Source organism: Bos javanicus, chromosome 25 (assembly GCF_032452875.1).
Source record: "Bos javanicus breed banteng chromosome 25, ARS-OSU_banteng_1.0, whole genome shotgun sequence".
NCBI classification, from domain to species: domain Eukaryota; kingdom Metazoa; phylum Chordata; class Mammalia; order Artiodactyla; family Bovidae; genus Bos; species Bos javanicus.
The window spans coordinates 3,727,544-3,750,930 of record NC_083892.1 but is presented as its reverse complement, the minus strand read 5'-3'; the positions used below and the strand labels follow the sequence as shown (position 1 = coordinate 3,750,930).

Below are 23,387 nucleotides of genomic sequence, written 5' to 3'. Positions count from 1 at the left end.
CCAGGCTCCCCGCACACCCGACCGGCGACCTCAACCGGAAACGGCGTGTGTGGAGCTGTAAACACAGCCCGCAACCAACCCCCACCCCCACGCGCTTTTCAGCCCCGCCCCCGCCCTCCACGTGATGCGCCCCCGCCTGCCCCTACTCAGTGCCCGCCCCCGCCGCTGCCTCATTGGGCAGCCAGCTTTGTTTACCTTATATGGCCAGGTCCTAACACCTCGCGGCCATCCATTGGCCAAGGAGCGGCCTCACTCACTTGACGTCACTCGGGACTGAAAGATGCAAATAAACCGGGGCATCCTGGGAGTGGAAGTTCGGGGGCCGCCCCGGAACTGGCTCCGAGCGGTCCTAGCGCCCGCACATTAAGAGTCGAGATTTCCGGCCAAGCGCACGAGATTTTGCGTGGGAAAGTGAGAGCGTCGCGCGGAGGGGTACCCCGGGGCTCCAGAGACTGCGGGCCTCCCTTGTCAGTCCCAGCCCTCAGCGCTTCCTCCAGCGTTCTTCAGGCCTCCTGTGCCTGGTCCAGCATCGGGCCAGGGAGGGAGGGACCAGCGTTACAAGTGGGAGATGCAGGCTTCCAGTCCACGGGTGTTGGGGAAGGCTTGGAAGGCTCCCTGGAGGCGGTGACTCGAAGTAGAACTCTAAAGGGCAGATTCATTCATTCACTGAACAAGTATTTGTAGGCGCCTGATGGACAGGCAGGCCTGGCATGCTGTAGTCCGTGGGGTCTCAGAGTCGGACACGACTATGCGACTGAACTGAGTGCGCCAGGCTTTCGGTGCCTTATGGCCCTCGTGTTGATGATTTGTGCAAAAATAAGGCGCCTAGTCAACACGGGGGATGCCAGCCACACTGGGGTTCGGGATCCTGGGGTCTTGGCCAACAACCAGCGTTTGCGCCCGTGCACGGTCTGTAGCCCCCGCCTCCGGACCACCCGCCCACCCACCCAAATCGGTGCAGTCACGGCCTGGGCACGCGCCCGTCCAGCTTCTGCACACTAAGTAGGCGCCTAACACTCAGGACACACCCTCGGGCCCGGCCCGCACGCCCGGCCGAGCGCGGCGGAAGCGGCGCGAGACTACATATCCCAGCATGCCGCCCGCGGCCCGGAGCGAGGCGAGGCTCGGTGAGTCAGAGCCGCACAGTAAATATTTGTATTAGCCGGAGCCGGCTCGCTAATGGTGGACGCGTGAGGCGGAGGAGAGCACCGTGGCGGGAGGCTGGAGCGGGCAGGCGGCGGCGGCGCCATGTCCGTGAACATGGACGAGCTCAAGCACCAGGTCATGATCAACCAGTTCGTACTGACGGCCGGCTGTGCGGCCGACCAGGCGAAGCAGTTGCTGCAGGCGGCCCACTGGCAGTTCGAGGTAGGCGGCCGGGGCTGGGCCGGGCCCGGGGCGCTGGGTGTCCGTCCCGCGTGGCGGCGCTTGCTGTGGGGCGTGTGCGGGCGGGTGTGGACACGTGCCGCGGCGCGCTCCGCCGGGGCTGGGCCCGCGCTCTCGGCCCCGGTGTCCAGGCGGCCGCGCGCCCCGGCGTCCGGGCCCCGGCGCGCACACGCGGCGTGCGGGTCAGGCCCAGCGGCGCGGCCGCGACTACGCGGCCCCCGGAAACGCCGCCCGCGCGGGGTGGGCGGGAGGGGCGGCCTGCCCTCGCCGGGTCCGGAATCCCCGCCCCCCCCAACCCCCAGATTCTCCAGGCGATCGGGTTCCGGGGACCCCCTTTTTTGTTCGGTAACGGCCAGGGCGGGGCGGCGCTGAGGCCCCGACGGACAGTCGGCTCGGCAGCCGGAAGGAGGACGCCCGTGGCCTGGGCCGAACTGGGCCCGCGCCGCCCCCGCCTTGGAAGCCCTGAGCCCGCGGGTGGAGCCTCCGGTGTGTGTGGGTCTGAGGGTCTGCGTGCCCGGTGGGCAGCTCGGCGGCGCGTGTCCACGTACTTGTACATTTGTATTTACGCACGCGCCACGCTACGTGTGGGCATGTTGGCGTCTGTGTGTGTAAACACTCAGTCCAGCCCGCGGCGCGGGTGCGGGCTGTGTGCGCTCCGTGTACGCACAGGTCACCGTTTTGCAGACGGTACTCAGGCGTGTGCACACATGGGTGTCCAAGTGGTGTGTCAGAGCCCCATACGACAGCTAAGGGTGTGATCTGTGTACCCCGCGCCGGAGGCGTATCCAGGTGCCCTCCTGTGCTGGCTGCCGAATCTGCCTGCACAGCGCACGGCTTGGTGTACACGGTTCAGTGGCTTTCGGCCAGCTGGGCGGGAGGTGGGGCTGCCCCAGCCTGGCCCCCACCTCCCCAGGCCTCCCTGACCCATAGAGCACTAGTGCCCAGGGCTTGCCAAAAGGCCACCTGGCCTTCCCAACTCGACTGCCCCAGAAATAACCCGGGATGGTATCTAGGGAGGAGGCCAGAGCCCCTTGAGCTCCACCCCTCACAGGTGTAAGGTCACAGTCTCGGTCTGTAGAGTCCTCTGTAGAGTCCGTGCCCAGCCTGGGCTGGGGAGCCTGGTTTCTAGATGGGAAGCCAGCTCAGGGAAGGTACTCCCCGCCAGAGGAGGGACAGGGAGCCTGGGGGCTGTGTTCAGCTTCCTGTGGGGTGGGACAGAGATAATAATTCCTGCCTCAAAGTTGGGACAGTCTGGGGAGGCAGTGACCTGTCCACTCAGGGAGGCAGTGGCCTGTCCACTCAAAGGAATCCTTGCTCACTTTCCCACCAGAGATCTCAGGGGGACCTGACAGCTAATCCTGGGGTGGTCCTCAAATCACAAGATAGGACACTGCTCGCTCTCTCTGGGCAGGTCCCACCCTGTGGCCTCAGTTTCCATCGCTGTACTTGGGGGCCATGAGCTGTGAGCTGACCTCTGAGGAGTGCATGGGCAGCCCCCCCTTCCCAGCCCAGCAGCCCCACCCTGCAGGAAGCTTCCTAATCTAGAGCTGGATGTGGCAAAACTTGCAAAACCACATTCATGGTAGTTTGCTGGAGTCCCACATCTGCATACATGTCCCCCCCTCTGGCTGGGCGGGCAGGTGTCCGGTGGGAAGCAGCCCTGCCCACAGAGCCTGGCACAGGCTGGCAGTCGCTCAGGGTTGGTGTCTCCTGGTCACTGGAATTGAAAATGTATCTTTGAAGATTAAAATGCCTGGGGAAACTCTGACCTCAGGACGGGCAGGAACAGCTTGCAGACTGGGGAGCTTTGATGGCCCCCATGGTACAAGTCCTGGGCTCCCCGAATCTCAGCTTCACTATGTGTAAAGTGGGGATGTGGTTAGTAGGGAGGTTCTCAGGGTAAAAATGGGGTGTGAACATCCAGCCCTTAGGTCTTCCTGGGAGTGAGTGGGATTCCTTGCCTCAACCCCCGGCTGGCAGCCACTTGGGCTGAGGGCTGGACCAGCAGGAGGCCTGTTTTGGGGTCATATTCTCTGTGAGTCAGGTGTTAATGGGGACAGAAGGCTGCTGGGGGAGGGGGACCTCTGTGCTTTAAGTTTGGGGGTGCTCTAGGAAGGCAGGAAAAGGGCAACCGCCTCTCCCTGGAATGCTCACACACTGCAGCTGCCTATGGGGCTGCTGCTGGGGGAGGAATAGGTTGGTGTCCCTTGGGGCTCCTGGTCCGGGAGGTGTCACAAGGAGGTGCTTAGAGACCGAGGCATTCTCCCCCCGCCCCCAGCTCCCACACCCCTGTTTAGGGACGTTGGGGTAGGGCGTCTCCAGCAGGAAATTCCCAGAATAATTCATTTGAATTTACTCTAGTAATAAAACCCCTAGGGTAAGCCTGGGAGCCAGGCTGGGTTTCTGGGTGTGTTGGGAGTGGGGGAGGGGGCTGACAGCCCTGGGCCGCAGTGGGCGGGGAGCCCAAGGGGGGCGGCGTGGAGGGCAGAGCTGCCCGCAGACCCTTCACATACTTGACGGGCTCCCTCACCCTGCACTTTCGCAAGAGCAGCTGGTTCCCTTATTTTCCTGGATGCCTGTCCTGCAAGGGGCCGAATCAGGACACACCAGTACCAGAGGCCACCGCCCTGGGGGCCCTTCCCCCCAGCCCCCCAGGGCCACTCGAGGAGCTGGTTTGACCCGGAGCTGCTGCCACCCCCTTTCCCACCCGCTTCTCACAGTCCTGGGTGCGAACCCCACTGCAACCTTCCTCTTGCTCCACCAGTTTGTTGGGAGGCTCCGACGACTGGATAGGAGTGGGAAACCCACAGCACAGTACTTAATCCCAGCCTGGCCCGGGGACCTCAGGAGCATGGCTGCCAGCCTCCTAGTCCCTTTGGTGCAGAAGGATAAACCGAGAGGCAGGGCAGGGTCCCTTGGCTAGCCCAGGAGAGGAGTGGTGGGCTACAGGCTCTCAACATCGGGGTGCCTTTGCCACCCTCTGGTTCATAGACAAGGAAAGTGAAACTCAGGGAGGAGTAAGGAGTTGCCACCCATAGAGTTGGTGACCATAGGGCCAGAGTCTCCTGGAGCCCTTTCCCCATGAGACAGGCCCTCACGTCACTCATGGTGACGAAACCAGGTAAGCTGGATGCACCTGGCAGCCAGCTTGCAGGCAGTGTCCTGAGGGTCCTCCCTGCCCACCAGCCCAGGGCTCCACAGCACCTCTCGGGGTGGTGCTGAGAGTCAAGGAAGGCCAGGCCAAGGCCACTGGGGTCCTGAAGGTAAGCATGGGCCTTTTTTCCTACAGACGGCCCTCAGCGCCTTTTTCCAAGAGACCAACATCCCGTACAGCCACCATCACCACCAGATGGTAAGTGTTCCCTGTAGCCCCAGGGGCATCCCTGCGGGACTCTACCAGTGCCGAGGGGTCGGGGGTACCCGCCCAGGCCTGAGGAAGGAGCCGCTGGGAGGGACTCCTGGGAGCTGGGCAGCAGGCTGCGTGGGCCTGCGCACGTGGGCACTGCTCTGCTCCCCTGTGAGCTCCGGGCTGGGGGACCGCCCGCGGGGGGTGCTGCACTGGCGAAGGGGCCCTTCTGGAAGGGGCACTCATCCCCCTCCCTCTTCCCCCTACAGATGTGCACTCCTGCCAACACCCCCGCCACGCCCCCCAACTTCCCCGATGCCCTCACCATGTTCTCCCGCCTCAAGGCCTCCGAGAGCTTCCACAGCGGAGGCAGCGGCAGCCCGATGGCCGCCACGGCCACGTCGCCGCCGCCGCACTTCCCGCTCACCGCCACCGGCAGCTTCGCGGCGCCCAGCTGGCCAGCCGCGGCCTCACCCCCAGGGGGCGCACAGCACCACCAGCCGCCGCAGCCGCCCCTGTGGACTCCGGCCCCCCCTTCCCCGGCGTCAGACTGGCCGCCCCTGGCCCCCCAACAGGCCGCCTCGGAACCCAGGGCCCACCCCGCCATGGAGGCCGAGAGATAAGGGAGGCCCCTCCCCCCTCCCGGAGGCCAGGACCCCGTGGGGCGGGGGAGAGGACGTCTCTGCGGGCCCCCTTCACCCTCCTCTGTCTGCACCCCTTTTCCCCGGAGCCCTGGAGGGGAGAGACCGGACCCTCGAGCCAGCCCACAGGCTGCCCGCACGCCTGCCCGGCGGCACAGGCCTGTGGCGCCCCGCTTCCATGGATTTGGTTTCGAGTCACCTGGGTGCTGATGGACAAAAGCTCGGAGAACAAGCAGCCTTCGCCAGAGGACTCGCCCACCCTGCCCCGCCGGCCCCGGGGGCAGCGGAGCATCGCCACGCCGGAGACTGGGCGGGCTCCTGCCTTGGAGCTCCCTGGGGCCGGCGGGCCTAGATCCCCACCCTCGGGAACGCAGAGCCTTCTCCGCATGTGTGCGTGTAGCTGTGTCTGTGTATTTATACGTATGTCGCTCTTCGAGAAGCAACCTAGTTTATGGGGCAGCTGGACTTTGCATGTTAGAGTGAGCCCCCCTCGCCCGCCGCCCTTCCCCCCAGGGCCCTGCCCCTCTCTCCTGCTCCCTGGGCAGCCAGCCTTGCTCTTCCCTGCAGAGAAAAGGATTGTGGGAAACTCCAGGACTCTTCCCACCCATCCCCCAGCGCCTGCCTGCTGGGGCTGCCTGCATGCCTCCCCAGAGCCCGGGGGTACCCCATCCCCAATTCCTTTCCCCCTTTTAACAAAGGAGAAGAAAGAGTTCCAAACCACCACCAGGCTCTGTGGTCGTGCCTCATATCCTAAGCTTTGCTGCCAGCTGGCTCCATGTGGAGGGGGAGGGTGCCAGCCGAGCCCAGAGCAGAGGCCAACCCCCGAGTCCTGCCTGGCTCCACACTGCTCCTATCTGTCACTGTCTTTTCAACCACAACGTGCTCTGGAATCTTCCTGCCCACCCCAGGCTTTTCCCATGAAGTTAGTTCCTGCCCTGTGTTCCCAGAACCCCTGCCTCTGTCTGCTCACCCTTCCCCCTGTCCAACTGGACAGATCCCGGCCTCCAGGGCTAACAGCTGCCTTCCGGTCTGCCTGGGTTTCACACAAGGACTTTTCTTGCTGTTTTTAGGGCCCCAGTGGCCAGTTACAGGCTGGACCCTCAGCCCCACCTCCAGTAGCCACGCTGGGTGGGGCAGGGCCCTTCCTTGGGGGAGGCGCAGGCCACAGCCCCCGTGGTAAGATAGTAGGCATGGATGCAGAGCCCGTGGGCCAGCAACAGTGACTGGATGAGGCTGGGCAGAGTCCAAGCTGCAGCTCAAACCTTTGGTTGCCAAGGAGACAAACCACTCAGGGGCAACAGACAGTGGATCCCCAGCTGCTCCCACGCCAGGCTGGGCAGGCACCTACTCCTCTAAGGGAGAAGCTGGGCACGACTCTGCCCTGGGGCAGCTTTGAGAGAAGGCAGCCTAGACCTTGCACCCCTTGGTGAGGCTGGAACTTGGGGGAGTAAGGGGACGTGGGCCCCTGCAGATGGTCACCAGTGGACTGACTTCCTAGTCAGGAGGCCTACCCCACTCAGCCCACTGGACAGTGCCTGGGGGTGGAGAGTTCTGTTTCAGAAGATCTGGCTGGCAGGCACCTCAGCACCTGCCAGTGGCAGCCCCGCTGCCACTCCCCGGGGTCACCACACAGCCCGTTGCTGCCCTGTTGGGGTCTGGACAGCCTCACTAGAGGCCCCCACTGGTCACAGGAGTGACTGCAGCACCCCCACTGCAGCTGTTGCTCATGTCCTCACCTTGAAGCCCACCCTTCTAATGGCCTTTGGGGGCAGGGGCACAGCTCTGCCTTGGGTGCCTGGCGGGGGAGAGAGGAGGCTGTCCTGAGCTCCTGAACATTCACTGCAGCTCTTTCATCCTTTTGGGGGGAAGACAGTTCTCAGGTCGCTGAGGGTAGGACAAGACTGAGTGACTTCACTTTCACTTTTCACTTTCATGCATTGGAGAAGGAAATGGCAACCCACTCCAGTGTTCTTGCCTGGAGAATCCCAGGGATGGGGGAGCCTGGTGGGCTGCCGTCTATGGGGTCACACAGAGTCGGACACGACTGAAGAGACTTAGCAGCAGTTCTCAGGAAGCTGCCACACCCCCTTCCAAGTGTAGGAGGCAAGGAAGCGCTTCTGTGGGTGAGTGTGAGCTCCCCAGTGGCCAGACGACTGAGGTGGCCATACCCACTGGAGCCATGCAAGAGGGTGCACGGTCCAGAATGTCCACTCAGGCTCCCCACCCCCACGCTGGCCTCAGGGTGGCCTGTGGGAACTATACCCTCACTCCTCAAGTGTGGTCACCAGACCAGCTGGGTCCCATGGGAGCTTGTCAGAGATGCAGAATGACCTCTCTCTCTAACCCCAGCCCAGACCTCCTGAGTCAGAATCTGCTTTGAACAGGATCCTCACGTGCCCTGTGGACATTCAAGGGTGAGAATCCCAACCTGACCAAGCCCACTTCTGTCTCCAGAGGCCACCAGGGGCCAGGCCTGGAGGCCCCAGGAGGAGGTCCTGGAAGGACTTAAGTTTCCTGTAGATGCAGCTTTTCCAGTGTGGGCACTCCAGACACTGGGGTGTCCTGTGCAGCACCCCTGACCCCTTTCCATGAGTTCGAACCAGTAGCAGCGCCCAGTTAGGACAACTAGAAGTGTCTGCAGGCAAAGTCACCCCAGTAGAGAGCCGCAGGGCCTCCGGGGAGCCCCCTGGGGGCCCACAGCATTGGTCTCTGGGGTGGAGTCCTGACAATAGTTTTAAACATTCCCCAGGGCATTAGTGATCAAGTTGTGAATGTACTAGAAACCACTCAATCATACACTTTAAAAGGGTAAACTACGGCACGTCACTTATGTCATAGCTGTTCTCGAAGCAGCTTCCAGGTGACTGATAGAAAATGACTCATGGAACACAAGCCCCTCGTGGCAAGCGGGAGCCCACTAGACTCGTGACCCTCCAGCCTGTAGAGCACAAGTGTCCCCTGGGTGCTTGAGGAGGAGGGCCCAGGAATCTGATTTCTAATGAGGGCCCTGGGCACGCTGGGAACCAGAGCAGGAGGGAGCGGAGGGTGGGGCTAGAGCTTTCCACCAGTGCCCGGACCTTGCCAGGTTTGCTGGAAGCCCCACGCACACCCTCCCTCCTCCTCCGCTGAGCACCTCCCAGACAGGCAAAGGGCTGCAAAAGGGGGTGGGAGACGCGAGGGGAGGCAGAGGCGGGCCCACATAGATGTCAAGCACTCCGGATGGAACTCAAGGGCAACACAGAACCTGGAACTTCAACTTCTCCAAGCCTGGACGCTCAGAAGCAAGACAGGAGGAGTCAGTAATCACCTCCCACCACATGTGCAAGTGCAAACTGGCTAAAATGCAAAGATGAGGTACAAACGGAACAGTCACATTTACAGCCATTCTTAGCGGTCCGTTTCGGCACTTCCTGGAGCCTCCTCAACAACACATGAAGACCAGCCTCTGGGCTTCATCACCACCCACCTGATCACCAGACTTGAGCTCCATCACTTTGTTTCCAAAAATTCCACTCTGAAAACACCATTTGCATCCCAGAGGTTCCGGGAAGAATGTGATTGGAGCTTTCCTTTCTGACGAGGGGACACGACTGCAGATGGACATGGAGGCCTCCCCTCCCCATGTGACTTAACGTGGGTGGGCCCTGTTCTTCAATGATTGTGCATGCGTGCAAAGTCACTTTGGTCGTGTCCGACTCTGCGACCCCATGGACTCTAGCCCACCAGGCTCCTCTGTCCATAGGATTCTCCAGGCAAGAATACTGGAGTGGGTTGCCATGCCTTCCTCCAGGGGATCTTCCAACTCAGGGATCAAACCTGCGTCGCTCATGTCTCCTGCATTGATAGGCAGGTTCTTTATCAATAGCGCCTCCTGGGAAGCCCATTAAATGATCGGGCATCTTAAGGGTTTTCAGACTCGGAGGCCCCTGGTGTGTGCCGTTGGGCTCGATTTGTTGGCCAGCACTCTAAAATCAGTTTACATGAAAAGCTCCACTTCCAGCTTACCTTGGACGTTTGTCACATCTGGCCCAAGTTCCCTTAAGGCCACAGCTGGTTGAAGTTGACCCATCACGGTGGGAGGCCTCCCAGCCTGGCCCTGGCTGGCCAGCCACTCCTCTGGCCACCATGGTGGCTGTGTCTGCCTTGCACCTCAAGTGAGCTGGCGTCTCTGAAAGAGATTTGCTCTTCCCCAGGAGCATCTGTGAAAGTAGATGTCCTGCTCTGTCAGGGGAGGGGGGACCGGAGGGGTGAAAGGAGGCTCTGAAATGCTTTCTGCGGGCAGGCAGGGTGCCTCCTTCAGAGCTGTGAAGAGAAGGGCTTGTTCTGAGATTCCCCTGGATGGAGGCAGACACTCAGGGCCCCTGAGAACACTGTAGCCGAAGCAGAAAACCACGCGGCTCCCAAGACTGCTCCCCCACAGCCTGGCAGCCGGCGGGGCTGCTGTGGCCCTGGAGGTCTCTGAGGGTCTTTTCATAGCCAGACTCCTCTAAGGACAGATGAGGGCTTTGACTCCAGTTCCTCCTGGTGTCTGTGTTGGGGAGGCCGCCCGGGTTGGCCAAAAGGAGATCTTTTGAGGCAAGGGCTATTTCCAGTTCCTGCATTTGGAAAGGTCTCCGGTTGCTTAGCCACAGTTGATGTTTGGGAAATATATGTATTTCAAGTAAGTCTTTGAAGAACGCAGCTCTTTTAGGGGTGTAAGGGTGCTGGGTCCCTGGATGGCTGAGGCCAGCCCAGCATGAGGCACCAGGAGCCTGCTGGCAGAGTTCTGCTCAGCTTTCTGGCCCTTTCTCATCTCCTGGGAGATATGAGGTGCAAATATTGGGGGGGGGGCTCATTTTCTATGGATCTAGGAAAAGTTGAGAGCAAGAGGAAGGGGAGAGAGAAGAGAAGCCCTTCTCTGGAGGTTGTGTGTATTTGGAGGGTCTCTGCTTAGAGCTCTCGAATCCATGGAAAGTCAGGGCTCAAGTCAGCCAAGGGAGTGGTGCCAGGGAGACCCACGTGCCCCTAAGACGTCCCTGCCCAGAAGGCCTTTCCTCCGGTGCCCCCTGGCGGCCTGCTTTGGGGTCCTGAAAGTGAAAATCCCTCAGCCATGTCTGACTCTGCGACCCCACGGACTATACAGTCCATGGAATTCTCCAGGCCAGAACACTGGAGTGGGTAGCCGTTCCCTTCTCCAGGGGATCTTCCCAACCCAGGAATCAAACCCAGGTCTCCCACATTGCAGGTGAGCCACAAGGCGGGGTCCTGTGGTGCCTTCTCCAAGGCACACCATCTGGTCTGGGACACATGCTGTCGTCAGTGGTGCATACCTCAGGGTTAATGAGTCTGTGGTCTTTGAAAGGAAGAGAACCTTCAGTGACCCTTTCATTTGCATTGGTGGGTTGTGGAGCTGGGTTTGGGGTGCAGAGCAGTCACCATGCAACACACCGAGGTAGGATCCTCTGCTTGGCCAGAGCCATCTCATCTGTGCCCCTCATGCCAGGCCAGCCTGTGTACCTCCCTCTCCACAGGGCTGATTCATCTCAGTCTTTTTTCTTTTGGCTGCACCTCAAGGCTTTGGGGATCTTAGTTCCCCGACCAGGGATTGAACCTGGAACCTTTGGCAGTGAAAGCCTGGAGTCCTAACCACTGGACCTCCAGGGAGGCAAGTTTTAATGTGCTTTTTTCACAGCAACAACACCATCAAAATAGCCATTATGGGGAATTTGCATTCCTGCAATATTGAAACCTAGCAAATGTTTTTATAAAGAATTTTTTTTTTTTTTTGGCTGCACCACACGGCTTGTGGGATCTTAGTTCCCCAACCAGGGATTGAACCTGGAACCTTTGGCAGTGAAAGCCTGGAGTCCTAACCACTGGCCCACCAGGGAATCCCCTCATCTGAGCCTTAAAACAGAAAGTTCCAGGGATCCCTCTTCACTCGAAGGCAGACCAGGACAGTTGGTCACACTACTTGTCCAGCCTGGCCCAGCCAGGAACTGTGGTCCCCCAGCAGAGCAGGAGGTGGGACCCAGGGCCTTCAAAAGTGCCCCCTCTACTGACCCCACCCCCGGTTTCACCCACTCCTGAAGCACCTTCCCCTGCTGGGGGGTGGGCACCCTGCTGAGCATCGGCCCCCCCCCAACCCCCTCAGCCCAACAGGAGGAGGTACAGCACCGCCCTCCCAGCTGCCAAGGCCAGCAGGTCCCCCGCCCCCGGGGTCCGGAACAGGGCAGGGGGGTTTCTGCCCTTCTCCTTGGCAAGGATTCTGCCTCCAGCTCCCGCCTGCAATCAGGCCAAAAGCTGGCTTCCCCACCAGCCCCCATGGGGGACAGAACTGTCATCTTCAAGACTGCTCCTGGCTGGCTGCAGGTGGGCTCACCGCCCCCCTCCTTCCCAAGCACCCAGGAGACCCGTCCCTGGGCAAACAGTTACCCAGGGCCCTACCTGGCTCACCCCTCCATCCCCGGGCTTCAGGAGCCCACTCAAGCACTGACTCCATCTGTAAATTGAAAAAATGGGCTGGAAGGCAGCTACCAGAGGCTGAGAGAGCAGGGCTTGGCTGCTGTGAGTCCCCACATGTCGAGGCGGCAGAACACAAGCCTGACCGCGCCTGGCTCGGGCGCTTCCCTGGGGCCCCCACCTTTCCTCTGGCCCAAGCCCAGGCCACACGGGAGAGGTGTTGGAAGTTGGACTCCTTACACCAGTGTCCGGCACCCAGGAAGCACGGCCTCCTGGGCAGGTGGCTGGAGAGCTGAGGCCTTACCGTGTGAGCCTGGGTAAGTCACACCACAGCCTCCTGGGTAAGCCACACCTTACCGTGTGAGCCTGGGTAAGGCCCACCACTCAGGGCCAGGGCTGCACAGGGCACTGTGCCGTGGGGGCGTGTGTGATGGGGCAGGGGAGGGTTGTCATGATTCTCTGTGGAGATTCAGCCCCGGTGGGGTGGTGGCTGGCGTGGGGCTGACAGGCCCACCCACCCATGTGGGACGGGCAAGGCCAGCCACTGCAGAGGGCATGGGGCCAGTCACCCTCATCCACAGTCAGAAAAGTAAAAGGTTTTATTCTGGGGAGAAGTTGATAAAAATACTCATCTCTGCTACGGGGGTGGGGCCAGGGCTGCACTGGCTGATGTCCCCCAAGGCGGCGTAGGTCACGGGGCTCAGGAAGCGCTCGGCTTCATTTGGACGCAGTCCTCGGAGAAAGAAAAGAGAAGTCAGGTCCAGGAGGGGGTGCGTGGGAGGGGAGGCAGGGCTGGGGGATCATTGGGGGTCGGGGGGGTAGGCACTCAGCACCCAGGACACCTTTGGCCACTGGTCCAGAGGATCCTCTGCCATGCCAGCGCCCTGATGCCCCCAGGGGGGATCCCCAGGGCAGCTCGCCGCCCCCCACCCAACTCCCTGACTCGTTCCACCACCCCAGGGGCCTCTGGTGGATGCTAGGGGGAGGTGTGCCCCAAAACCAGGCAGAAGGAAGCTTTTTTTTAGTCTTTGTGGAATGTGACAGAAGTGTCAGGAAGCATACAAAGGGTGGAGGGTGCAACTGGACAACCTAGGGGTGGAAAGGGAGAAACAGCCAAACTGAGATGAAGAAGCGTGCGTGCTCAGTCGCTTCAGTCGCATCCGACTCTGTGCAACCCTCTGGACTATAGCCAGCCAGGCTCCTCTGTCCATGGGACTCTCCAGGCAAGAATACTAGACTGGGTTGCCATGCCCACCTGCAGGGGATCTTCCCAACCCAGGCATCGAACTTGTGTCTCGTACATCCCCTGCCTTGCAGGTGGAATCTTTTTTTTTTTTTTTTCAGGTGGAATCTTTACTGCTGAACCACCAGAGAAGCCCGAGAGGGAGAAGGGGGACCGATAAACCACCCAGGGACTTCCCTGGTGGTCCAGATTAAGACTCTGCGCTTCCAATGCAGGGGGCAGGGGTTCGATCCCTGGTCAGGTAACTAAGATTTCCCAAGCCCTGTGGTGCGTTCACACACTCACAAAACCATCCCAGGGACAGAAACCACACGGCCTGAGGGACCCATCAGGCAGGTATGAGCGCGCTGCTCTTTGCCCCAGGGCCAGTCACGGAACCCCAGATGAGCATGCTTTGGTGGTCAGTCCACCAAGCACACAGACAGTGAGCACGTGACCCAAAGAACCAGCAAGATGCCAAACAGGATGGAGCGGTCCTGGAGGATTCCAGGGCTTTTGCTCCAAGTGTCTCGTGGATTAGCCAGAAGTAAATACAAACAATCAGATTCTTTAAACACCCAACTCATAACAGTGATTACTGGTGGAAAGAATCAACAGACAGTAAAAAAGCATGCGTGCAGTAAAACCCGGTTCCCATGAGAAAACCGGTCCTGGGAGAAATAACGCTCGCTAAAGAAAATGGACAGCGGTATCGGCTGTGATTGGAACGCATCCTGATGAAATCATTTCAGCAAAATAAAAAGGAAAGTGATTGTTTTTTAAAACCACTGTAACTGTGCTGTATTGAAAATGGGTCAAGGAATTCAATTGGTTTAGTGGAAAATTCAGTCTAGCAAGAAAGCTGCGTTCTCCATGAAACGTAACATGAGATGGATTGTGTCGTGTGTATCCATACCAAGTTAAAAGCAGCTACTGGGTCAAAATGAGTCCCTTGTGGAGACCCCTCCCTTAAGCCCAGGACCCCCGCACCTTGCCCAGGGCAGTGTCTCTGCCTTGCGGGGGAGGGTGGAGATGCCGGTGGGGAGGGGGCGGGCGCAGGGCTCACGGGTTGCTGGGCTCCTTGGCGGACTGCAGGCTGGCTCGGGACTCAAGGCGCAGGGACCGTGGGTGCCTGGCAGCCCCTGGGGCCGGCTGGGGGCCCAGCTTGGGGTCCTGCAGAGATGGCGTCAGTGGTGGCAGCAGCAGCACGGGCGGGAGAGACGGAGGCCGAGCGGGCATCGTCGGCAGAGGGCCTGAGGTGGCTGAGCCCATGCTGACGCGGGGGGGCAGGGCTGCAGTGGGCGGGAGGGGCAGGAGAGACCCACGAGGTGTCCCAAGAACATTCTGGAGAGAGGCTGGCCCGACGGGGCCATCCCCTCTAAGGAAAAGAGAAGCCCCAAGACTGGGAGTGTTCACCTCTGATCACCCAGCCAGGGCATCTGACACTTCCTGGGTGGGGGTAGGAGTATCCATCCTGGGGGATGGGTAGTTTCATCTATCCATCCAAGATAGATGAAACCAGAGGTAGACGAGGACATGGAGCAGGGCAGCCTAGAGAAAACGAGGCTTGGAGGCCGGGATTCCCCAGTTCAAGGTCGCTGTGCCTCAGCTCCCCTGCTGTAGCGGCCTCCCCAGCCGGGACAGTAGATGAGATAAGGACGGGGTGAGGTGAGAGTGGAGGAAGTACTCTGTGTGCTGTAAAACACGCTCAGGTTGGTGATGAGACTCGAGGAGTCGTGACCTCAGCTGCTCCCCCACCCCACCCCCCGACTCGGCTCTCGGTCCCCCAGCGGAGAGGCCCGAAGGAATGAATGGGCACCCTTATCCCAGCCCTGCAGCCAGCTCGACTCTGGGAATACAGACTCCAGCCCTGGGCCCCAGGGATGGCACCTGGACCAGGAGGCCTGGCTGGAGGGTGAAGCTGGAGCCCTGGATGGCTGGGAGCCCCTGCTCAGGGCACTGGGTGCCAGGAGGAGGTTGCTGAAGGGACCTTCTCTGGCCTTCTGGGTCTGGGCAGGGGAGAGATGGGTGAGGTGGGGCTGGAAAGCCTGAGGCTGGGAATGGGGGCCCAGAAACGCTACTGGAATCCCAGCTGGGCCAGGGAGCTGGGGGGCAGCTACTCACCGGAGGAGATGGCACCAAATAGGGTGCTCAGGCGGGCACCCTCATGCGGGCTTCGGGCCGGGGGATGTGGGACCTTCACAGCTTAGCGGAGAAGAAAGGGGAAGAGACAAGCGTGGGTGGGGGCGCCCCCAGGGCTCTGCCCACCTGGAGGCCCACACCCCGTCCTCTGGTGCCCACAAAGGCCCTTCACTCCAATGGGACCTGCCCTGTGGCCCCTATCCCGCCTCTTCACACACCCAACCCCCACCTACTCGTGCAGGGAAGCCCCTTCTTCCCTCCCCGCCTCCCCTTCTCAAGGCGGAGGTGTTAGGAAAACCCTTTCTGAAAGTAACTCAAGGCCAGGGAGGAGAGAGCCCTTATTCTAGCGTAGACAGATGGAGGCTGCCAGTTCTTAGCGACTCCCACCAGGGCCGGCCACCGCAGTGCCCCGCTCCACCTCCCTGTCCTTCATCTTCTCTGTGAGCACTTTTTTTTTAAAGGTATGTACGTGCTGAGTCACTTTAGCCGTGTCCAACTCTTTGCAACCTCATGGAAATAGCCCGCCAGGCGCCTCTGGCCATGGGATTCTCCAGGCAAGAATACTGGAGTGGGTTGCCGTTTCTTCCTCCAGGACATCTTTCAGTCCCAGGGATCAAACCCACGTCTCTTAGGTCTCCTGCATTGCAGGTGGATTCTTTACCACTAGTGCTACCTGGGAAACCCTTTTTTGAGGTAAAATTCACATAAAATTAATTATTCAAAGTGAACACTTCGGTAGCATCAAGTTCATTCACAAGGCTGTGTGGCCGCCATACCCATCCAGTTCCCGAACATCTCATCACCCTTAAAAGAGGTTGGTACCCATGAGTGAGTCACCCCCATTCTCCCCTCCCCTGAGCTCTGGCGACCACGAACCTGCTTTCCGTCTCGAGACCTGCCTGTTCTGGACACTTCATAGGAGGGCGTCGCACAATACATGGCCTTTGGGGTCTGGCTCCATCCTTCACCCTTTCTGGACGGGGGTCCAGCCAAGAATCTCCATGGCCGGCCTCCCAGACCAGAGGCCAGTGCATGAGGTGGGAACGTGCAGGGAAGAGGCCGTGAGAGTGAAGGTGCTGGAAGGATGAGGGGGTAAGGAGGGGTCAACGACGGCCATCCACCCAGGGCTGGTGAGGACAGCAGCCAGACTGGTGAGGCGCCTCCGCCTCCATCTGTGACCCAGCCACCTCTGCCTACCTCATCCCTGCCTATTCTCAGCCCTCCCTGCACTGAGACTTCTCTGGAAGTCCAGCCTCCTGTTGGGGGCACTGTTCACTAGGCACCAGGGGTTCCTCTGGCCCGCCTGAGATCCTGGCCACAGTGTGGGCATCGGAGGGGAGGGCACAGGCTGGCGGGACGGCCCTCAGTGGCCCTGCGGGCAAAGGACAGATGGACTCATGAGACCAGGCTGGCCCTGGGCAGGGTTCGCATCACCTAGTTTAGGTTTAGGTTCTGGGTGTGTCTTGGATTGGGCTTCCCAGATGGTGCTAGTGGTAAAGAACCTGCCTGCTAATGCAGGAGATGTAAGAGACACGGATTTGATCCTGGGTCAGGAAGATCCCCTGGAGGAGGAAATGGCAACCCACTCCAGTATTCCTGGCTGTGGAGTCCCATGGAGAGGACCCTGGTGGGCTACAGTCCATAGGGTCGCACAGTTAGACAAGACTGAAGCGACTTAGCATGCCCAAATATTCTTTCGAGTAACAAACGAGCAATAACACAACCTGGTCAAAAAAATCCAGCCACAGGCAGGTTTTAAAGTGATCCCAATTGCCAGTTAGACTTTGTGGCCCCCAAGCAAGATAAAGCAATGAGGCGTCCTGGTTCAGTCCTGCTTTGTTGCGTGGAACTGGAGGGGAGAAAAGCCCCTTGCTCCGGTGACAGTCTGGGGCAGCTGGGTGGAGGGGGTCACCGTCTGACCGATGATGGGGGACGAGGGTGGGGTCTGTATGTCACTCTGGCCCCTCCACCAAAGGGGAGCAGGAAGCAGCCCTCACTTGCTCGTTTGTGCAATGCCTCCCTGGCTCTTGCAGAGTGAAAGGAGGCAGTGCAGGGCGTGGCAAGGAGTTGGATTCATTAGAGACCTCCCTGACAGTTCAGTGGTTAAGACTCTGCGCTTCCACTGCAGGAGGCGTGGTTTTGATCCATGGTCAGGGAACTAAGATCCCGCATGCCATGTGGCGTGACCAAACAGAATAAATAAAAATATTTTTAAAAAGAAAGAAGTTGAGCCCATTCAGTGTTCGCCACCGTTGCTGTCATCCTGCCTGGTGGTCCTAGAGGCCTGGCCTGAGTCTCTTTCTGATAGTCTCTTTCCCTCTCCCGGGGCCTGGAGCAGCCAAACCTTGTCCACATGGAGCTGTTAACACTGCAAGGGTGACATGCATGGTCTGGGGAAATAAAGGGCTCGAGATGTGTCCTGCCCCACTGGATCAGGGCAGGGGCCTGTGGTGGGTTGAATGGCAGCCCCCCAAAAGACATGGCCCCCGGAACCTGTGAATGTGACCTTGTTTGAAGAAAAGGTGCCTGCAGATGTAAATAAGTGAAGGATCTTGAGATGGGAGGAGGAAATGGCAACCCACTCCAGTATTCTTGCCTGGAAAATCCCATGGACAGAGGAGCCTGGAGAGGGTTGCAAAGAGTCGGACGGACGTGACTGAGCAACTGAGCACACACACTTCTTGAGGTGAGGCCATCTGAGTTAAGAGACAGAAGAGGAAGAGACACGGGGAGAAGCCACTCAAAGACAGAGGCAGAGATGGGAGTGATGCAGCCACAAGCCCAGGAATGCCTGGGGCCCCCAGAAGCTGGAAGAGGCAGGAGGGATCTTCCACTGGGGCCTTAGGAGGGCGCACGGCCCTGCCCACACCTTGATTTGGGATGTCTGGCCTCCTAACTGAGAGAGCTCACTGCTGTCCTCTCCAGGCGCCCAGCCGGTGGACGTCTGTTGCGGCCCCAGGGCACTAAAGCAGGCCGCAGTCTTCTCCCGCACACCAGGGCTTAGGTGTCTCATGCTTGTTCTCAAGTCAGTGGAGGCAAATGGGGTGATGGGGGACACCACAGCCGGGACTCTGTGGCTCCTGGACGAACCCCACTAGGGCAGTGTGTGGAGCCCCTCTTCCCAGACAGGGGAACCTCAAAGGCACAGAGAAGGTGCCCCTTTGGGTGCTTCTGGCCCGGTGCTGGAGCTGAGTCCCCAGGGTCCCCAGCCAGAGCCAGCTGGAGCCAGAGCCACAATGGTGCAGCAACCGGAGTGACTCATTCCCCGTCTCCCTTGGGCCCAGCCCTCCCTGACCTGTGACAGTCCGGACACAGGCCTCCCGGCCTGTCCTTGTCTTCTCCTCATCACGCCCGACCCCGGCCCAGGTAGAGTCACCTTCCTGAGTTCCCAGCCGGGCCTGCCTCGCACCCAGCACAGCTCCTTTGCGGCTGCTATTGCCCGTACCCCCTCCCCAGAGCACTCTCGTCCCAGCTGATTCCTTCATCCAGCGAAGCTCTCTTCCCTTTTCTGAGGCCTCGGGACAACAGCCTGGGACCTCTCCCTTGGACCAGTGTCCCTGTCACGACTCTCCCATCGTACCCAGCACTCCAGGGAGGCCCTCTGGTGCCCTTCCCCAGCCACTCCCCAGTACACGCCTGGAGCCACGTTTGCCAGCGTCTATGTGAAGAGCCCCCGTCACAGGTGTTGCCAGCTCTGGGTCCCACCTGTCTCACACGGGGCCTCAGGCTGCCCAGCAAAGGCAGACCCCAGGCAGGGGTGCCCAGGCAGGCTGACGCTCCTCACCTGCCAGCTCCTTCTCCGCACTGGTCATTCGGCCCTTGTACAGGATCCCGTCCACTCCCAGGAGGTCCACCTCGGCCTGGTTAAGGCAGCCCAGGCCCCAGGTCAGGGAGTGTCCACAGGGGCAGCAGGGCCCGCCTCCCCGGGGGTCACCCACCTCCAGGGGCTGTGGCCTGACTCACAGAGTCATAGTCCAACAACTCAGGGTCCCCATAGGGGTAGACTGTCGACAAGCCGTATGGCTTGAACTCGAGGTTGGTGTCGTTTCTGGGGCCATCACCCCAGTCCTGCGGGGGGCCCAGTGAGTCTAGGCTCCTCTCAGGGACTCCGAGGTTCTGCAGTTTCTGCAGCTGCTGTTGTTCCCTGGGGGCAGGACAGGGGGGTCAGCAGCTACCTGGAGGCACCTCCGCCCCAGAGGAGCCTCAGGTTGGGTCCCAGGGCCTGGCCAATAGCCGGGGAACTCTGGACAGACAGACACCGTTGGGGCAGAGAGCAGAAATTGAGAGCTGTGTTCCCCGAGACCTGGGGCCCTGGTCTGGCCTGCCAAGAGCAGGCTCTTAACCTCTTTTTTTTTTTTTTTGATCACACTGTGGGGCAGGTGGGATCTTAGTTCCCAGACCAGGGATCAAACCCAAGCCCCTGGCATTGGAAGGGCTAAGTCTTAATCACTGGACCACCCGTCCCTCTTAACCTCTCATCTCAAGAGTCAGGCGAGGGAAGGGGGCATCAGGCACAGGCCCCCAGGCCCCTCACCTTCACGTGGCCGTGGCTGCTGTCCAGCTATCACTCCCCACCCTCGAGCCTAGGGGCCCAGGTGTCAGAAGCACTCATGAAGCCATGGGGTGTCAGGGGCTGAGGAGCGGGGCTGGGGCTAGGGGGCCGGCCGGGGGGCAGAGAAACATGAAGGTTGAGGTGCCAGGCCTGCCATACGCTAGCTGTGACCTCAGGCCGGTGGCTGAAACTCTCTGACCCTCAGTTTCTTCAACTGTGAAATAGGATGATAGCAGAATGACCTCAAAGGGAAAGTGTAAGGTTTCAATGAGGTCCGAACTATCATAGCACTTGGCACAGAGACTGCCCAATCACGGGAAGCCCCCCGAGGACCCCGAGGGGTCATGACTCACTTCTTCCAGCAGGAAGCCAGTCTGTCAACCTCACTCACAGGGGCGTGTGAGGTTTGAGACCCTCCCTCACCTAACAGTTCTTGGTCCACAACAGACGCCTGAGAACCTGTTCGTTCTTCTCCCCGTGAGTATCTCACGCACCCGTCTGCAGCCCCACCACCCGGGACAGTGTCCCTCACAGATGGCTGCGGTGCCCTGGACAGTCTTTGCGTCTTGGGACTGCAGTTTGCGCCCGGACCCCTACCTGCTCACCTCATCTGTTGGCGCTGCAGGTACTCGTAGCTGTTGGCGCTGGCCGGCCGCAGCCATGGCAGCAGGTGGGTGTTGCGAATGGTGATGAGTTGCCTGTGGAGGACAAGAGCAAAGGGGGGGTGCACGTGGCCAGCAGAGGGCCCGGCTCCCACCTCCTCCTGGAAGCCCACCCTCAAACATGGCCTTTCCTCCAGAAAGATCCACAGCATGGGGCCACCATCCTCTTCGTAGGTCATTGAGAACAACTGTTCTGATGATAAAAGGAAAACTCAGAACGGGTGAGTCCTAGAAATGGGACGTGGGTTGGAGGATGCCATGGGTTCAGCGGAGGAGAATGTAAAGTGACTGCAGATGGGCACGGGGTTTCCTTTTGGGGTTGGGCCATATTGTCATTGTACTAAATGTCCCTGAACTGTTCACTTTCTTTTTTTTTTCTTAGGCCACAACACCCAGCACGTGGGATCTTAATTCCTCGACCTGGGATCAAATTTGTGACCCTTCCCTGTAATGGAAGCAAGGAATCTTAACCACAGGATAGCCAGGGAAGTCCCTGAACTGTTCACTTTAAAACGGTTAATTTATATTATGTGTATTTGACCTCATCACAAAAAATTAAAGCATCAGCCTTCTGAGGAGCTGGAACTGTTCTACATCTTGATCTGAGTGGTGGGGAGATGAAAATATTTTGGAATTTGAGGTGAATGGGCTTCCCTCAGATGGTAAAGAATCCTCCTGCAATGCAGGAGGCCCCAGTTTGATCCCTGGGTCAGGAAGATTCCCTGGAGAAGGGAATGACTACCCACTCCAGTATTCTTGCCTGTAGAATTTGATGGACAGAGGAGCCTGGCGGGCTACAGTCCATGTGGTCACAGTCAGACACGACCGAGAGACTTACACTTTCATTTGGGTTTCCCAGGTGGCGCTAGTGGTAAAGAACCCACCTACCAATGCAGGAGACATAAGAGACCAGGGTTAGATCCCTGGGTTGGGAAGACCCTCTGGAAGAGAGAATGGTAACCCACTCCAGTATTCTTGCCTAGAAAATCCCATGGACAGAAGACCTTGGCAGGTTACAGTCCATAGGGTCGCAAAGAATCGGACATGACTGAAGCCACTTAGCATGCACACACGTGCACTAAATCCCACTGAGTTTTCCACTTTAAAATGGCTGATTTTGTATGTGAATTTCACCTCAATACATAAAGTATTAGACTATAAAAACATGTGCAGGGAAGTCCTACAGGGTTCAGCTTTCCCCGAGCTTCCTCTTACCCTTTTCCTCTGGAGTCCACCCTGTTCCTGGACACAGTGGGCAGCAGACGGGACTGGGGAAGGGAGGGGCACAGTACTGCCCAGGGAGCTAATGGGATCGTGTGCACAGAACGGTGTGCATGGATGTTCCCGTCCCCGACCACCCCCGCAGTACTCACGGGCTGGTCATCATCTCCACGGGCCGGTTGCAGGAGATGCATTTCACCCGCTCAAACAGTTTCCTGGAAGACACCCCACTCCGTCAGCCGCCGCCCCGGCTGGGCCCCATGAGGCCACCCCTGCCCTGGGCAGTGCTTGGGGGAGGCTGCAGGTCCGTCCGTGCCTCAGGGCCAGGGCTTCCCCCCAGATCCCACTCCTTCTGGCCTGGCCTGGCTCAGCTCAGCTCCACTGGCCCCAGCTGACCGTCACGTGGGGCCACTTGGGGCCTCAGTGGGGGATAAAAGTGGTTGTAGTTTCTCTCCTCGCCCCAAACACAGTGGAGGCCTTCTCAACCGGGGAGAGCGACCCTTCACGGTGGGACACTGGAGGGCATGAGGGGTGACCTGAGGACAGGAGCCCCCCAAGAAGATCGGGTCCCTCTGCCGGGGGCTCTGTCTGGATGGGGTGGGGGCCTGGCTCTAGTTCCAGGTCTGCCCAAGCTCCCTGAGTGGCCTCGCAGGGGCCCCCTCCCTCTCTGACCCTCTGTTTCCTCATGAAAGAACGTGGAGCCCAGGCCAGGGAGGCCCATCTCCGAGCTCTGGTGCTCTCTGCCTCATCTCTCCCTCCACTGGGAAACCCCACATCCCCCCTCCCCGGGTTTACAGGTCTGAGTCCTTCCTCCCAGAGTCCAGAATCTGCCGGGAAACCTCTCTCATTTCCTCTCTGGAGGGAGGGCCGTGCAGCCTCTGGGAGCTGCAAGGGCTGCAGGGGACCCCGCCTCTGGAGGAACTCACCTCCTAAAGCCGGCAGCATTGTCGGGGTCAAAATGGAAGCCTTCAATCAGCAGCTTCCTGACAACTTTCCAGACCTCGTCCATGTCTTTCTTCAGATCATCCAAATCGCTGGGAACCAGCTGCCAAAAGCCAAAGGGAAGAGTGTTTAGTCAATTAAGTAAACACTCCGCCTCCCTCCAGCAACCTGCAAAGTTATAGAGAGAGTAACAAGATTGACGGCAACTCACTCCAGTAGTCCTGCCTGGGAAATCCCATGGACAGAGGAACCTGGAGGGCTACAGTCCACGGGGTCCCAAAAGAGTTGGACACGACTTAGCAACTAAACAACAATAAGCAAGATTGACCAAGAAAAGTGAGGTGGTTGTGGACTTCCCTAGTGGCCCAGTGGTTAAGAATCTGCCTTGCAATGCAGGGGATGCAGGTTCGATCCCTGGTCAGGGAACTAAGATCCCCCATGCCACGGTGCAGCTAAGCAACTAAGCCTGCAAGCCACACCTAGAGAATCTGTGCACCGCAATGAAAGATCTCATATGATGCGATGAAAATCCTGAGTGCTGCAACCAAGACCAACTACAGTCTTTTAAAACTACACACACACACACAGACCAAAACTATACACAAGTTGCAAGAATAGTCCAAAGAACACTCCTATATCCACTTAAATTCACCAATTCTTAACATTTCACAATGTCTTCTTTATCTGTCCATATGTATGTAAGTGTTTGTTTTCTGAATCATGTAAGAATAATCACAGACATCACAATATATTACCCCTACAAAAAGTTAAACATGGAATTACCATACGACCCAGCAATTCCACTCCTGGTGATCACTAAACGAACACAGGT

General features: G+C 59.2%; 2 protein-coding genes across 9 annotated transcripts in view; one reads left to right on the top strand and one right to left on the bottom strand.

Annotated features, from left to right (window-relative positions):
• The first annotated feature begins 1,120 nt into the window (after nucleotides 1-1,120).
• UBALD1 (UBA like domain containing 1) lies at nucleotides 1,121-6,096 on the top strand. Its single transcript, XM_061402531.1, has 3 exons — nucleotides 1,121-1,368; nucleotides 4,676-4,738; nucleotides 5,002-6,096. The coding sequence occupies exons 1-3, from the start codon at nucleotides 1,249-1,251 to the stop codon at nucleotides 5,353-5,355; spliced, it is 537 nt and encodes a 178-aa protein (XP_061258515.1). The 5' UTR covers nucleotides 1,121-1,248; the 3' UTR covers nucleotides 5,356-6,096.
• Nucleotides 6,097-12,398: 6,302 nt separating this feature from the next.
• The window catches only part of C25H16orf96 (chromosome 25 C16orf96 homolog), a 59,441-nt gene continuing 48,452 nt past the window's right edge, over nucleotides 12,399-23,387 (bottom strand). For 6 of the 8 annotated variants that reach the window (XM_061402491.1, XM_061402492.1, XM_061402488.1 and 3 more), the window contains 8 exons: nucleotides 22,540-22,658; nucleotides 21,766-21,828; nucleotides 20,336-20,428; nucleotides 19,142-19,322; nucleotides 18,963-19,038; nucleotides 15,161-15,241; nucleotides 14,103-14,328; nucleotides 12,399-12,547 (listed from right to left, as the gene is read on the bottom strand). In XM_061402491.1, coding sequence (XP_061258475.1) covers nucleotides 12,532-12,547; nucleotides 14,103-14,328; nucleotides 15,161-15,241; nucleotides 18,963-19,038; nucleotides 19,142-19,322; nucleotides 20,336-20,428; nucleotides 21,766-21,828; nucleotides 22,540-22,658 — 855 coding nt within the window. In that variant the 3' untranslated portion in view covers nucleotides 12,399-12,531. Of the gene's footprint in view, nucleotides 12,548-14,098; nucleotides 14,329-15,160; nucleotides 15,242-18,962; nucleotides 19,039-19,141; nucleotides 19,323-20,335; nucleotides 20,429-21,765; nucleotides 21,829-22,539; nucleotides 22,659-23,387 lie in introns of those variants that run through there. The other 2 variants (XM_061402489.1, XM_061402486.1) reach the window with 2 other exon arrangements.